The 12,487-nt window shown below is 46.4% G+C and overlaps 5 protein-coding genes across 5 annotated transcripts; 3 read left to right on the top strand and 2 right to left on the bottom strand.

Moving 5' to 3' along the window:
• Positions 1-158: 158 nt before the first annotated feature.
• On the top strand, positions 159-1,710 carry V1508DRAFT_354346 (armadillo-type protein; the record flags this gene model as incomplete). The annotated part of the gene is made up of 2 exons (XM_066936911.1): positions 159-1,296; positions 1,370-1,710. 2 exons carry the CDS (start codon positions 159-161, stop codon positions 1,708-1,710), a joined length of 1,479 nt encoding a protein of 492 aa, XP_066795914.1.
• Positions 1,711-2,166: 456 nt separating this feature from the next.
• V1508DRAFT_417031 (Pex12 amino terminal region-domain-containing protein) lies at positions 2,167-3,840 on the bottom strand. The gene is made up of 2 exons (XM_066940286.1): positions 3,225-3,840; positions 2,167-3,175 (listed from the first exon to the last, which is right to left on the bottom strand). The coding sequence occupies exons 1-2, from the start codon at positions 3,618-3,620 to the stop codon at positions 2,330-2,332; spliced, it is 1,242 nt and encodes a 413-aa protein (XP_066795913.1). The 5' UTR covers positions 3,621-3,840; the 3' UTR covers positions 2,167-2,329.
• Positions 3,841-4,103: 263 nt separating this feature from the next.
• V1508DRAFT_432473 (uncharacterized protein) lies at positions 4,104-6,049 on the top strand (the record flags this gene model as incomplete). Its single annotated transcript, XM_066941951.1, has 3 exons — positions 4,104-4,237; positions 4,303-5,004; positions 5,053-6,049. The coding sequence occupies 3 exons, from the start codon at positions 4,104-4,106 to the stop codon at positions 6,047-6,049; spliced, it is 1,833 nt and encodes a 610-aa protein (XP_066795912.1).
• A 257-nt stretch (positions 6,050-6,306) lies between these two features.
• On the top strand, positions 6,307-7,889 carry V1508DRAFT_120094 (uncharacterized protein). Its single transcript, XM_066935914.1, has 2 exons — positions 6,307-7,689; positions 7,770-7,889. Exon 1 carries the CDS (start codon positions 6,563-6,565, stop codon positions 7,598-7,600), a length of 1,038 nt encoding a protein of 345 aa, XP_066795911.1. The 5' UTR covers positions 6,307-6,562; the 3' UTR covers positions 7,601-7,689; positions 7,770-7,889.
• A 63-nt stretch (positions 7,890-7,952) lies between these two features.
• V1508DRAFT_439318 (RNA ligase-domain-containing protein) lies at positions 7,953-11,086 on the bottom strand. Its single transcript, XM_066942210.1, has 2 exons — positions 10,425-11,086; positions 7,953-10,371 (listed from the first exon to the last, which is right to left on the bottom strand). Exons 1-2 carry the CDS (start codon positions 10,941-10,943, stop codon positions 8,098-8,100), a joined length of 2,793 nt encoding a protein of 930 aa, XP_066795910.1. The 5' UTR covers positions 10,944-11,086; the 3' UTR covers positions 7,953-8,097.
• Positions 11,087-12,487: the final 1,401 nt, after the last annotated feature.

The raw sequence follows: 12,487 nt of genomic DNA, 5'->3' as shown, positions 1-12,487 counted from the left end.
AGTACACGCCCCTAGGAGGCAGCATCTGGCGCCGCACCTCCATCCCGCCAGCCAGTCAGCCAATACGTGAGCAGCAGCAGCCACCCATCGGTGCGCCATACAAGCAAATACCGGCGCTCACTCGATCACTGTCCCTGAGTTTGGGACCTGCACCTGTGATGTCGCCAGCGGAAGCCAAGTGGTCAGTTTCCGCTATCGGGGGCCACAAACGCAACCAGAGCAGCAACGAAAGTACCAGTGGCAGCAGTGGATGGTCGCCAGAACGCGGTACACCAGACCCTGCACCCAGTTCTGGCTCTTCGTATGGTGCGGTAGGCACGCCTCTGTCTGCCCACAGTCGAGAGTTTACGCCCGCGATCCACAGCCAACAGACGCAGATGGTCTCTGCTGCGCCCTCTTCTTCTACGGCGACCTATATGGCCCTAACTGAGCCGATCAACTATCGCCATTTGCTTGAGCGATCGGTCAACTGCAACTGGGAGTATATCGTCGATAAGATCGTAAACAATAATGACCAGCAAGCGTCAATTTTCTTACAGCAGAAACTAAAGATAGGATCAGCGGAGCAGAAGTTTTCCATCATTGAGGCCATCTCAGAGCAAGCTTATCAACTGATGGTCAATCGCTTTGGCAACTTCCTCGTACAAAGATGCTTTGAGCATGGCACGCCGGAGCAGATTGAGGGTATTGCAAATGCTATTAAAGGAAATGTCTTGTCCCTTGCTATGGATGCTTTCGGTTGTCATGTAGTTCAGAAAGCGCTAGACTGCGTTGACGAGAGTATCAAATCCGAAATGGTCATGGAGTTACTTCGCCGAGTTGCTGACACTGTCGTCCACCGCTATGCGTGTCATGTATGGCAGAAGTTATTTGAATTGCGCTGGGATGGCACTCCACCTGCGATCATGAGTTATGTCAATCGAGAGCTCACAGGAATGTGGACGCAGGTTGCACTAGGTGAAACTGGCAGTCTTGTAGTACAGAACATTTTTGAGAACTGCGTGGAAGAAGACAAACGACCTTGCATTGAGGAAGTCATCGAGAATTTGGATGTCATCGCTCGTGGACAATGGGGAAATTGGGTTATCCAGCATATGATCGAGCACGGAGCCCCAGAAGATGCAAATCGCGCCCTGGATATCATCATATTTAATGCTGCAGCCTATTCGATGGATCAATTCGCCTCAAAAGTCATAGAAAAATTGCTGAAATGCAGCGGCGCTGACGTTGTTGATCGGTATTTGGCGAGAATATGTGACGGCCGGCCTGAGAGACCAAGAATACCGTTGATTGATAGTACGATCTTATAGTCTTTCACTTTTATTTGGCAACCACAATTACGTTATTACTAACTGTTTTGTTCTCGCAGTCGCATCTGATGCTCATGGCAATTATCTGATTCAGTACGTTCTCCACAATGCAACGAAGACTCAGCGTGACCTTGTCGCAGCGCAGATTCGCAAACACATGGTTTCGCTTCGCGGTTCAAAGTGGGGTTCCAAATGTGCCTGGATTGTTGAGCGCTACAGAAATCAAAGTGCAATTGGATCTCCTGTTGGTGGCCCGCCAGGTAGTACTGGAGGGGTCAGCATAGCAGCTTCAGCTGGTCAACTTTCAGGCGCCCCAGTCACCGGTCCTCATCACCATCATTATCACCATCATGGTGGACATCACCACAAGGACCGGCGGACGCAATATAATCTGATGTGATTGATTACTACAAAAGAGGACTTTGACATTTGTTTCACAGATCTTTTTTTGTTAATCTCATGAAAGTATATAACTCCTATGTATTTTTAGTTTGTATGAACTCAGCAATCATTGGTATTATTCTTATTGCCTTCTGTGAGGCGGGTTTATTATGGTGTTGTAATAGTATGAGGCATGGAGTACAGGTTTGTTCTTTGTCAATTTCCAATTTTTGTGTGCATCGGGGGACTGTTCTTGTACTATCTATGATCTATACTGGACATGTGGCATATCTCGGCGCAAGGCGCTGATACCTGAGAAATGGACAATTAATTTTTCTTTTTGTGTTTTATGCTGTATCAATAACAAAAGTCTATGGAATAACGACTGATGGTGATATATGAAATGATGTTAAGGCGCACCTTGGGTTTACTATCAACAACTTTCTTCCATACTTTTATTTTAGTCTTATTGTACTATGTTTACTAGGGTCATCCTGGAGAGGTTACTGTCTTATCCATAATCATGTTTGTTGTTGTATTTATTTACAGGTTGTCAGAGAAGTAAGATAAAAATAGTATGTCTAAGTGGTATAATACATGGGATTGATAACATATATCTTCATTTCTTGCATAAAATGCTAGACTACTAATTTGCGCAAGCCACTCGCTATCCAGCGCTCCGAAATGTCATCGAATCGGCATCCCAGTAGTCGCTGTCCTGTCAGCGGACACCGCACAGCTTTTGCATCTTCAGGAGTATTCGTGATATATGAATATATGCATTGATAGCAAAACACCCTCCCAGTCTCAATCGCCGTAGGATTCTTCATCTGCTTACCACAAAGGCTACACAGGCCAGTCTTTGTCTTCTCGCGCCCGCTTTCCTTCGGTTTCAATGGAGGGTCTAGCGCGTACTTCGTTGTATCAGACTTCGCGTCAGCGTCCTCGCCCTCCAACGCCAACTCTTGTTCCCGAGCTTGCTGCAACTCTCGGTGATGTCGTCTCGTGGACTGGGACAATTGTCGGGGGAAGTCAGATGCCTGCCACCACTCTAAGAGCTTCAGCGCCAGAACGGCCGTAGGCAGGATCGACGACAAAGCAATGTCGAAACAGCGTGACGCACCAGATTGAATCTGCTGTACCGGAGTTCGTAAGTAGCGTCCGTCTGTCGTCCCGGCACTCTGCATCGGAGCCGCAAATGCGGCGCCAGATTGTCGGGTGTAACGTATTCCGAGAAGCAAGTCTGTTAACGAGTGATATGGCGTCTTACCAAAGAGGTATAGGAGGTTTAGAAATAGCGTAATGCTTCCAGCGCCTAGTTTTAGCGACGGGTACAGCGTGACTAGTAGCTTGTCAAGTAGAGCGCGAATTCGTTCCCGTCGCGTCGTATTAACTTCAGTTGTGTAATGTGACCGGAAAAGTGAGCGAGACTGTATGCCTTCGTGGTACTGTTCAATCTTCTGTTGGAGATACGGAACGCCTATCTAAAGTTCGTGAGCAATGTGCAGCCGCAAAAACTAGACACGCACTCACCAGGCAAAAAAGCGACCCGTACACCTCTTTATCACGCAGTCTCGCAAGCTTATACACCTGGCTTTCGACAGCTCGTGCATTTCCGGATGCAGAAATAACCGATCTATCCGCTTTCAGGACTCGTCTTCGCGCGAGATCATAAAACGACTCCGTGAATGACGCATTCCAATTTCTTAAACAGCGGAGTTCGATAGCGGACGAAAGTAATACGTATAACTCGTCGAAATAAAGCACGAGCTTGAGCAGATATCGTGGATGTCGTGCAGTGAAGTAGGCGAGGACATACCGAATTGATGGTGAGAGGAGCCCAGATAGTTGCTCGGCGCTGATGAGCTCGAAAAGAGTCGGACGGGACGGGTCTAAGAGTAGGGGGTTCAGGGTCGATAAATGCGACATCTTAATGACGGCTATGCCAATTAACAATTATTACAAGAGGATTCAGTACAATAAATGACGAATGTGTTGGTGAAGTAGTAGATCAGGAGAAGATCCATAGCACTTTTTGGCCAAGCTGACTGCCGAGTTAATTTGGACATGATACAACTTCCCTTAAGCCCCACATCATAGGGTTAGGCTATCCCATTTTTTTGGCCAAAATACAGCCAGGAAATATTTGCGCGGGGCAGCCGAGGCAGGTAACCAGTAGCAAATAAAGTTCAATTATTGATCCCAAAGCGCAACGACCAAACCTAATGAGTAAATTGGCGGCTCTGTGGAAGCAACAACCTCACCACAAAAGTCAACTGGACCATCATCAACTCCCCGCCGAATCGAGCTGTTTCGCAGTCCGCAGTCCTAATCAGCTCTCCTTTTCACGTGTGCCATACATTTCAAAGAACTCGGAAGATAGGATTTCCAAATTAGACATATACATCAGCGATGGCCCACGACGAGAAAGTGCCGCGAGCCAGTGAAGCTTCGGGAGTTCCATTAAGGACGTTTCGACGTCGACGGCGCCGGAAGTTGGAGTCTGGGACTAAATTTCGACGGTTTTTGCGGTCAATTTTTCTACAGTGAGCTATCATCTTTATTAGTATATGCATGTTTCGCTGTTGAAGTTCCTAACGGTTTCCTGCAGTGCCTTGATATATTCGCTAGTTTATACTGTCCTCTGGAAATGCCCGCGGCATCCAGAGTCTTCAGAATTATGTCCTATCGTGAACAAAATCACGGAGCCGCTTGTGCCATATTATGACACCAAGATTGCGCCATATGTAGAGCCGACATTGGAGCGAATACAGCAGGGATATGAGACTTATGCGGAGCCTGTTATCGAACGTGCTGCTTCTGCGGCTAAATCACAGTATAATTTGTATGCCGCACCATATGTGACTAATGTTGAGAGTGCGATCAAAGATCAATACGACGAAAAGGCGCGAGTGCATGTCGAGAAGCTTATTGGTTTGGCAAGAGATGTGTATGACGATAGTCTTATGCCGCTATGGGAGAGCTCTCAACCGTATATTACGCAAGCGCTGAGGCGGGCAAACGCAGTTGCGGTGTATAGTAAGCATGTCATTCGCCGAAAGGCCGCTCCAGTCGTTGATAAGATGGCGGCTAAGGGATCGGAACTGGCCAAAGTGTCGTGGGCAAAGGTTGTCAAGTTTTACAACGACGTGATTGTTGTTAAATCTTTACAGTTGTACTTTGATCACGTCGAACTGGCAGTCTTGAGGGTCAAGGATCGGATATTTTTAAAGGCAGTTAGCGAGGATGAATACGTGTGCGAGTGCGACGACTACGAGGAAGGTGATGTTGAGAATGAAGAGGATATTGGGAGGTAAACTACCTAATTTTGAGATGAAACTAGATTTACTCACTTTTATAGCGTCGTTACATCAACGATTACCCGAACAATTTCACGCACTGCTGTTAGCTCCATAGGGTCGGTTTATCCGGGGAATACCGGAATGCAAACACCAGAAATCACACCTCCTGTCGAACACATTGACCCCGAAGTTGCGGAACATCAGTTAGAGATCGAGAAAGACATTATTTCATGGACTTCGAAGTTCCGAACAGCTGGAAAGAATGCTGTCAGTTCATTCAGTATGGAGATTGATTCTCTCTTTCAATCAGCCGAGGATACGCTCTTGACAGAAGCCCAAGCCAACCTCCTTCGTGCCCAAAACGAGATTGAGTCGATTTTTGATACAGCTGATGCAGCCCAAGTGCCTGCCATTATGACCATATTGACCGCTAAGGCTGATGCTGTTCGAGCGCAAGCGGTCGAGGCCGCAAGTTCTGTGCTCAGAGATGCAGAGTCGATACGAAGCAGCACTCTGGATATTTTCAAAACAGTGACAGATATCGGTTTGCAGGACTTGGGACGAAAATGGGCGTTCATGGAAGGCATAACGTGGCAGGACTGGAAAGAGTATCGAACTCTGAAGTCGATGACAGATGACTTTGCGCAGGTCATTGTTGATATTCCGATTGATGACAAGGTTGTGCTAAAATTTTTGAGTGACTTTGATGAGGCCGTTACGAAATGGATAGCGCATACTGAGGCAATGGCTAGAAATTTACTGGAAGAGGCGGCGCTCACCAAGGCGGATGAGGAGGTCGCAGCCGATCAATTGAATGAATCTGCAGTGGAGGACGATCATCTTGCTGCCACCGAAGAAATTGTGCAAACTGGAGACACTGAGTTGTCGTCCACTATTTTGGTATCGTCGCGCAGTGTGCCAGATGTATCGGGCACTGGTGCTTCAGCTTCAATTGCAAGCACTTTAACGACAAGTTCATCGTCAGCAAATACGTCAACTTCAACACTGTTGACCAGTACTTCAACCGCATATGCACTCTCCCGTGATGAGCTATGAATGCTTTACACTATGAAGACTTCACGCAGTCATCTAGGTCCAGATCGAAGTACATAAAGACCTCAATTGTACATTAACGTAGTATTTTGTGTCCTATGAACTACAAATTACTTGAGTGTCCGTCACGATGAAGCCGTGTTTCGTTTGGCAATGTGTATTAATTGGGAGAATAGTTTTGTATGGCAATTTGTGTGCTAATGTTTTAATAGATCTAAGAACATTAATATTACTATGATGTAGCAAAAACTAGAAGATCTAGCCATCTCGGATGGCCAAAAAGTCTAAAGTCCCAACGCATCGGTGATTTCATCAGCTCCTCCCAACGGCGACCTCATCTCAGCATTGGGAGTACTCGTCATCCGACTGACTCAACTGGCAATAACTATCACGCACTATAGTTGCGCACTGAGATCGTCATCCTTCGTGGACGCTCCAGACCCGCGTCTATAACGCAACGAGCAGCAGTTGTTGTCCCAGCAACACGCAGTTCCAGTCAGTCAAACAGTTGCGGACATGCACCCGGCTGGCAAGCAGGCCTCCCCCAGGTCGCGTACGCCGCTGATATCCACCAGCGCACACGCGAGCCGGCGCCTTCAATCAGACACCCCCACCGCGTTCGCAAGCTCGAGCTTTCCAGGAGCTTATTACACCGACATGAACCTCATCACGTCTCGCATCGGCACGAGAAGCGTCTCTGGGGGCATCCCCTCCTCTGTAATGAGGCCCGATCCAGTAGCGGACATGCCACAAACATCCAGTTCAGACGACGAGCAAACTAATTCCGTAGTCGACGAAGCCGACGGGTTTGGAGGTGGCTTCGACGTATTCATGTCTGGTATCACAATTCACTTCAAGCCGCTCCGCTATGATCACATTCGGGATTGGGTGGTTAATAAATTGGGCGGTGTGTATGCTGGTATTCAGAATGCAGGAATAGCTGACGCGGAAAATGGACTTATATTCCCATCATTTGTGCGACGAATGGGCGAAGATGGCAGTACTCAGGTGCACAACCCTGAGGATGGTATAAGAGAGACTGTAGATGGTGTGATATCGCAAGGGTCCGGCAGTGAACTGTCGTTCTTGTTTAACACTGTGTCTGGGATATACTATCTTTTGAATCCATCAGATGACCACACTGCGCCGCAGACGTCTGGAACACATATATCTGGACGCGAAACATCTGCGGTTCCAGATGTTATACGAACTGAAAGAGCAAAGGACCGCTGTCCTGAAGTGCTTGCAGCGGAAGTAGTCGAAGCTGTGGATAAAGCACATCTGCAGCCAGAGATAATGAACTCATTTGATTCAATCAGCGGCGAAGATGATTATGACGTACTCTATTTGGATGAGGAGGATGGCTCCCTTGATGAGACGAGATACGCCTCGATCTCGCGTACAGGGAGAACTTTGACCACATCCCTGGTCAGAGATAATACGGGCGATTCCGGAGTCATTGAAGCGGGTGACAGTATTGACGAATCCGAGATATGGGACGTTGTCTCTCAGGATGAAGTGGATGGCTGGGAAGTTCCAGTCAGGCCCAGTTGAATATAACGAAATTTTGCATTATCATCCGTCTTTCTCCCATCTTTATTGAGCATTTTTTGATATTTTCCTTTGGGTTCTATAGATGAAAAGTATCACTTTGCTTTTATGGCACGCGCATGCTGTCATCTAGCATATCTCTCGTTTTCTAACAGTATTATGTTGGTGTCAGGATGGGCGAATTATAATGGTACGAACGGTCGCAGTATACGTGCGTAATCAGGGACACGACGGATGGATGGATGGTATATCTATGGAATGGCGTAACTTATTCGAATGTATAGCGGGTTTGTGTATGGGTGTTTGTCTTCTAGAATTTTGTATATTGCCCGCCAATTGCTAGTTTGGGTGCTTGCGTGAGGATCGTCATAGTATTTATATCTGGCGGAGAGTAAATAAATTTTAACATAAAACTGATCTTCAAAAGATTAAAACTTAATTCAGGTAGCTAGATTATACCAATTATACTATTACGCCATCACGTATTCATACAGTACTATTTACAGAAGAGCCACTGGTTTCAAAGTCTTAAATTTGTAATGCGATTCAGACAAACTGCAGGAATACGCGACTGTTCCTTGTTTGTCATTTATCAGATTCTTTAACAGAGCATTTGACTCGAATGGTTTTATGGACTTGTCCGCCGTTCCAATCGTGATATGGAACACTTTTCCACCCTTCAAGCGTAGTCTTTCGGTTCCCTCTGTCGGCTCGTTGGGCACAAGCTTGACGGTCACGCACATCAATCTTGCATTCCAAATCGCAGTTAAAAGATGGACATCTGTAGACATTGTGTCAAGGGTTCCATTCATCATATGGTTATGATAGAACATCCACAGATGTGGATCGGTGTCCATATCAGCCATGTGCAACAGCGTAACATGGAATTCCTTCTGAATCCGATTGGTTTTCTTGAGCTGCTCCCAGAAGGTCATATCTGCATCATTATCCTTAAGCAGCATCTCTAGAGTTTCGACAAACTCTTCTGGGCCTGGAATCTTTAGAGCGAAATAGTTAACTGCTCCCTTCATCTTAGATTGCTGCGGCTGTGCTGACTGACCCTTTTTGGCTTCCTTCTTAGTATATGATAGAATACTATGCTGCTGCTTCGCCCCGGCAACTCTCTCCTTGGCTTTGTTTAAGTCCTCAGCTGTGGGCTTATTCTTCTTTGTAGATGGCATAAACTTCTTCGTCTCAGGTACATATTCCTGGGCCTTTTGAACCGCATCGCGAATATACGCATCTGATGGTTTCTCTGGAACAATTGCAGGATACTTCGCCGCAATCTGGTCGATAATATACTTCAAGTTGTCTTCCAACGGTCGATCCACCTCCAGGTTAATAACCAAATCGAAAATGTCCTTATCAGGCTGCGCATTCAAATTCACCGACTGGAATCGCATCAAGAATCCGTTCATGATACCTTCAATTTTCTTCTGTGTGTCGCTGGATGCTTGTATCGATTGGTGGTTATCACCACGAGCGAGAACCCGATTCAACGTGATATTGCGAACGTGGTCCTTGCCCTTGGATCCATTATGCAAGAAATGCATGGCGATAAAACGGATATCTTCCGTTGGCATTAGTGAAGTCATGTCGGTATAGATTTGTTCTCGTTCACGCTTCATGTGGTTATTCCGATCGGCAATCGCGACTTGACGAGTTCGCAATGTTTCTCTGATTTCTTCGCAGAATCTACGACCGGCGCCAGACTTACTTTTCGGGATATTATCGTTCTGAATATGGCCCCAGCCGAAGAGATTTTCCAATGCCAGGGATAATGAAGTCTTACCGCATCCGATCGTCGCGACAGGAACAAGGACGTATTTGTACTCCGAATCTGCCAGCTTTCCTTTGGTGCTACCTGCTGCTTTCTTGACTGCTGTCTCAACTTCTGAGTCAGAATTCTCGGTCATGATGACTTCGTTGTCAGACTCCTCGTCGGCTTCTTCTTTAATGATCTGTGCGCCATCTTTGCCATAGTGTGCCAAGAATGCATTCCGAAGAGCAATAATTCCGTGATTCTGCTGGTATTGCTTGGCAAGGTCATCCTTCCCTCTGAAATATGACCTCGCAAATTTAATATACTCCTCTGTAATCTTCTTATGTTTCTTTATCCGAATCGGATGTCCCGAAAGCAATTGCTTAGTAACCTCACGCCATCCACGATACATCAAATACGGTTCCTCGAACTTGTACTTGAAAAAGAAATCTGACGGACCAGAAGTAGCTGCTCTTGTTGTCTGACAACGCACTACAAAACCTTCGATATCGGTATCATCCCATGATCCTGTCTCCCCACATCTCTCCAGGAATTGGCGAAGGCCCTTGACATCTTCAGCCACGACATACCTTGTCGGGATCATTCCAAAGTACTCCGCAAACTGGCATACAGCCTCGAACGGGTACGTTCGAAACTCTGGGAAATTGAGGTTCAATCCGTGGAGGTATAATCCGGCTTTATTTCCTTCGTATGCCAGAATATGTTCCTCGAACGAATCGTCGCAAAGTTCAGCCACGGCAGTGCAGTTCAAGCTGCGGAGTGTGGCAGCCAAATCACGTTTCGTTAGTCCGACCGACTTGAGATGTTTCTCGACCCACCGTTCTCCGACTTCGGCATGGCTTTCGCCTGCAGAATTTGTACGTACACCAGTCGAGTGCTTACTGCAGACTAATAGATCGCCATCAGGTAATCCAGACAAAAATATAATGCATCCGTTTTCTTTTTGGGTGAGATAATACGGCGCGACAGTGTTCTCTTCAATCCAGCTCCACTAAATTCGACTTAGCGTCCGTAGTCCAGAAAGGATGCACCTAACAAAATTACCTTCGTTTCAACCGTCTCGTCTATGTTGAAAAATTTGTCGTAGCCTCGAGCGACAATCTCCATGCGCTTGTCCCCATGCTCATTCATGACTGAAAAAAGGCCCCGAGCGTAAGTAGGAAGTGTACCCTTCTTGTAATCCCAATCGTTGAATTTCCACCCATGCACTAGATATGGTGAGTGCGAAAGTTTGAACACAGAATGCTTGACTTTTGGTTTCCGAGACTGTCCCGCCGGTGACTCTGGTCGTTGCAGTAGATCAAAGAGGTCGTCGGTCGCCTGAGATGCGTTCGCTGGGATCTCGAGTTTCAGAAAAGGAAGGTCTACAACTTTGCCGGGAGCCTGCGGACCTTGAGATGTGCTGGAAGAGAACGCGTAGGAATGCTGCGTCTCGTCAGACGGCCTTCCGCTCATGATCGATGCACCGAAGGTGGTGGTAAGAAGGGGTCTTGCGGTAGTCGAAAATGGCAACGGCCACAAGAACGTGGACCTGCAGAATACAGATCCAAATCTAAACCGCATACATATACGTATGTATGTGATACGTATATATACGCTTGTCGCAAGGTCTAACCGGAGTCTGCCTGTTCAATTGTGTTGAATTTGACGACTCGCATGTAGTTTTGTCTGCGGCTTAATGACGATCCACGTGACAATTATTTTCAATACTCTAGAAACCGTAACGTATCAGCAAATAGAAAGTCCACAGCGGTAATCGCTTTCTCATCTTACGCGGATAACTGTTTGCTTATCAGTGATGTGTATCAGTGTATGCATTGCTTTATATATCTGTACAGCTTTTCATACAGTTTAAGCCAGTAGGCAGCGAACGAAAAAGAACGAAACGCAAACGATAATCGGATTATAATCCTGCAGGATTACACCCTATCATGCATATAGCAGTATGGTCCTGAAGATGCGATGGGTTTTAATGTGGAAACTGGAGAACTTCATTGTCAATCAGTGCTTCGTTCCTCTACGGTTTAAAGGCCACACGACGCCACAGTCTCTGCAAAGAGCTACGCAGCCAGTGGCAGCTAATCTAAAACAAATTACGACTCTCAAGGTCATCCAGAATGCAAGCATCATCTGCATTCATGGCCAAATAGGAGAACAACTGAAACACAGCAATGACAGAGCTTGAACTGATCTATACAGATGTCCAACTGTCCAATTGTCTAGGTAATGAGCGGCAAGTTCAAACTCATCCCTAGAGCCGTCGAAAATGTTCCAGTTTCGGTCCACTATGTAATCTAAACCTTCTCGACTGTTATGAACCATTCCTGCCGTATACTGCATAATTGACGTCGATGCATGTGTGCCCTGCCAATGCGCTCGACCCCAGTCTGTCACCCTTCCAAACAATCATCATCTTAGACCTCGGCAGGTAGATTCTCAACCTCTAGAAATTGCTGAATCAGTGCGAGACCGTAAGTATCACACTCCGAAAATGGTCTCAGAGAGAACAAACGAAGAGCTGACAAAACTTGAACTTCCCACTAAGTCTCCGCGTTCCATGAAACGCAGCACGCAATTTATTATCAGCGACGTAACTATTAATTACTTTTCGCTGTGGCTTATTTAGATGCAATCGGTAAGAAAGACAAATAAGGACGCTTGCCCTGAATGTTTTTATATTACTTGGGGATGTGGTTTGCGACCATCCTTGCGGACCCATATATACGCACTTGGTCTCGCATATACCCAACGCCTCATTATCCAGTAGCAGTACAAAGGTTATTTCACATTCGCTCGCACTATTGCACTCCTTTGAAAGGGGGTCAGTATCTGCTGACCCACACCTTCGCTACATGGAAATTGCAAGTGCATGTACTGTGCTGCAAAATATTCTGACTATATTGCTGGATCTTTCTAGTCGCGTTTCGACCAGAAGCCACAGCGTATGGACAGTGGGCACACTGAATCGGGTCATCGTGAAGCATATACTACTACCGTAACTCGAGAAGGCGGACCTTCCTGACAAAAAACCAATCACAAATGTAGCCTAAATGATCAGCCGTAGAAAACATGATAGCATTTGGCCTGTATTAGAGCAATATTACGAT

The sequence above is a fragment of the Lipomyces doorenjongii genome, assembly GCF_038497915.1.
Source record: "Lipomyces doorenjongii strain NRRL Y-27504 unplaced genomic scaffold V1508scaffold_23, whole genome shotgun sequence".
In the NCBI taxonomy this organism is placed as follows: Eukaryota; Fungi; Ascomycota; class Lipomycetes; order Lipomycetales; family Lipomycetaceae; genus Lipomyces; species Lipomyces doorenjongii.
Note: the sequence above shows the minus strand (reverse complement) of the source record. Positions and strands in the feature narration are given on the sequence as shown.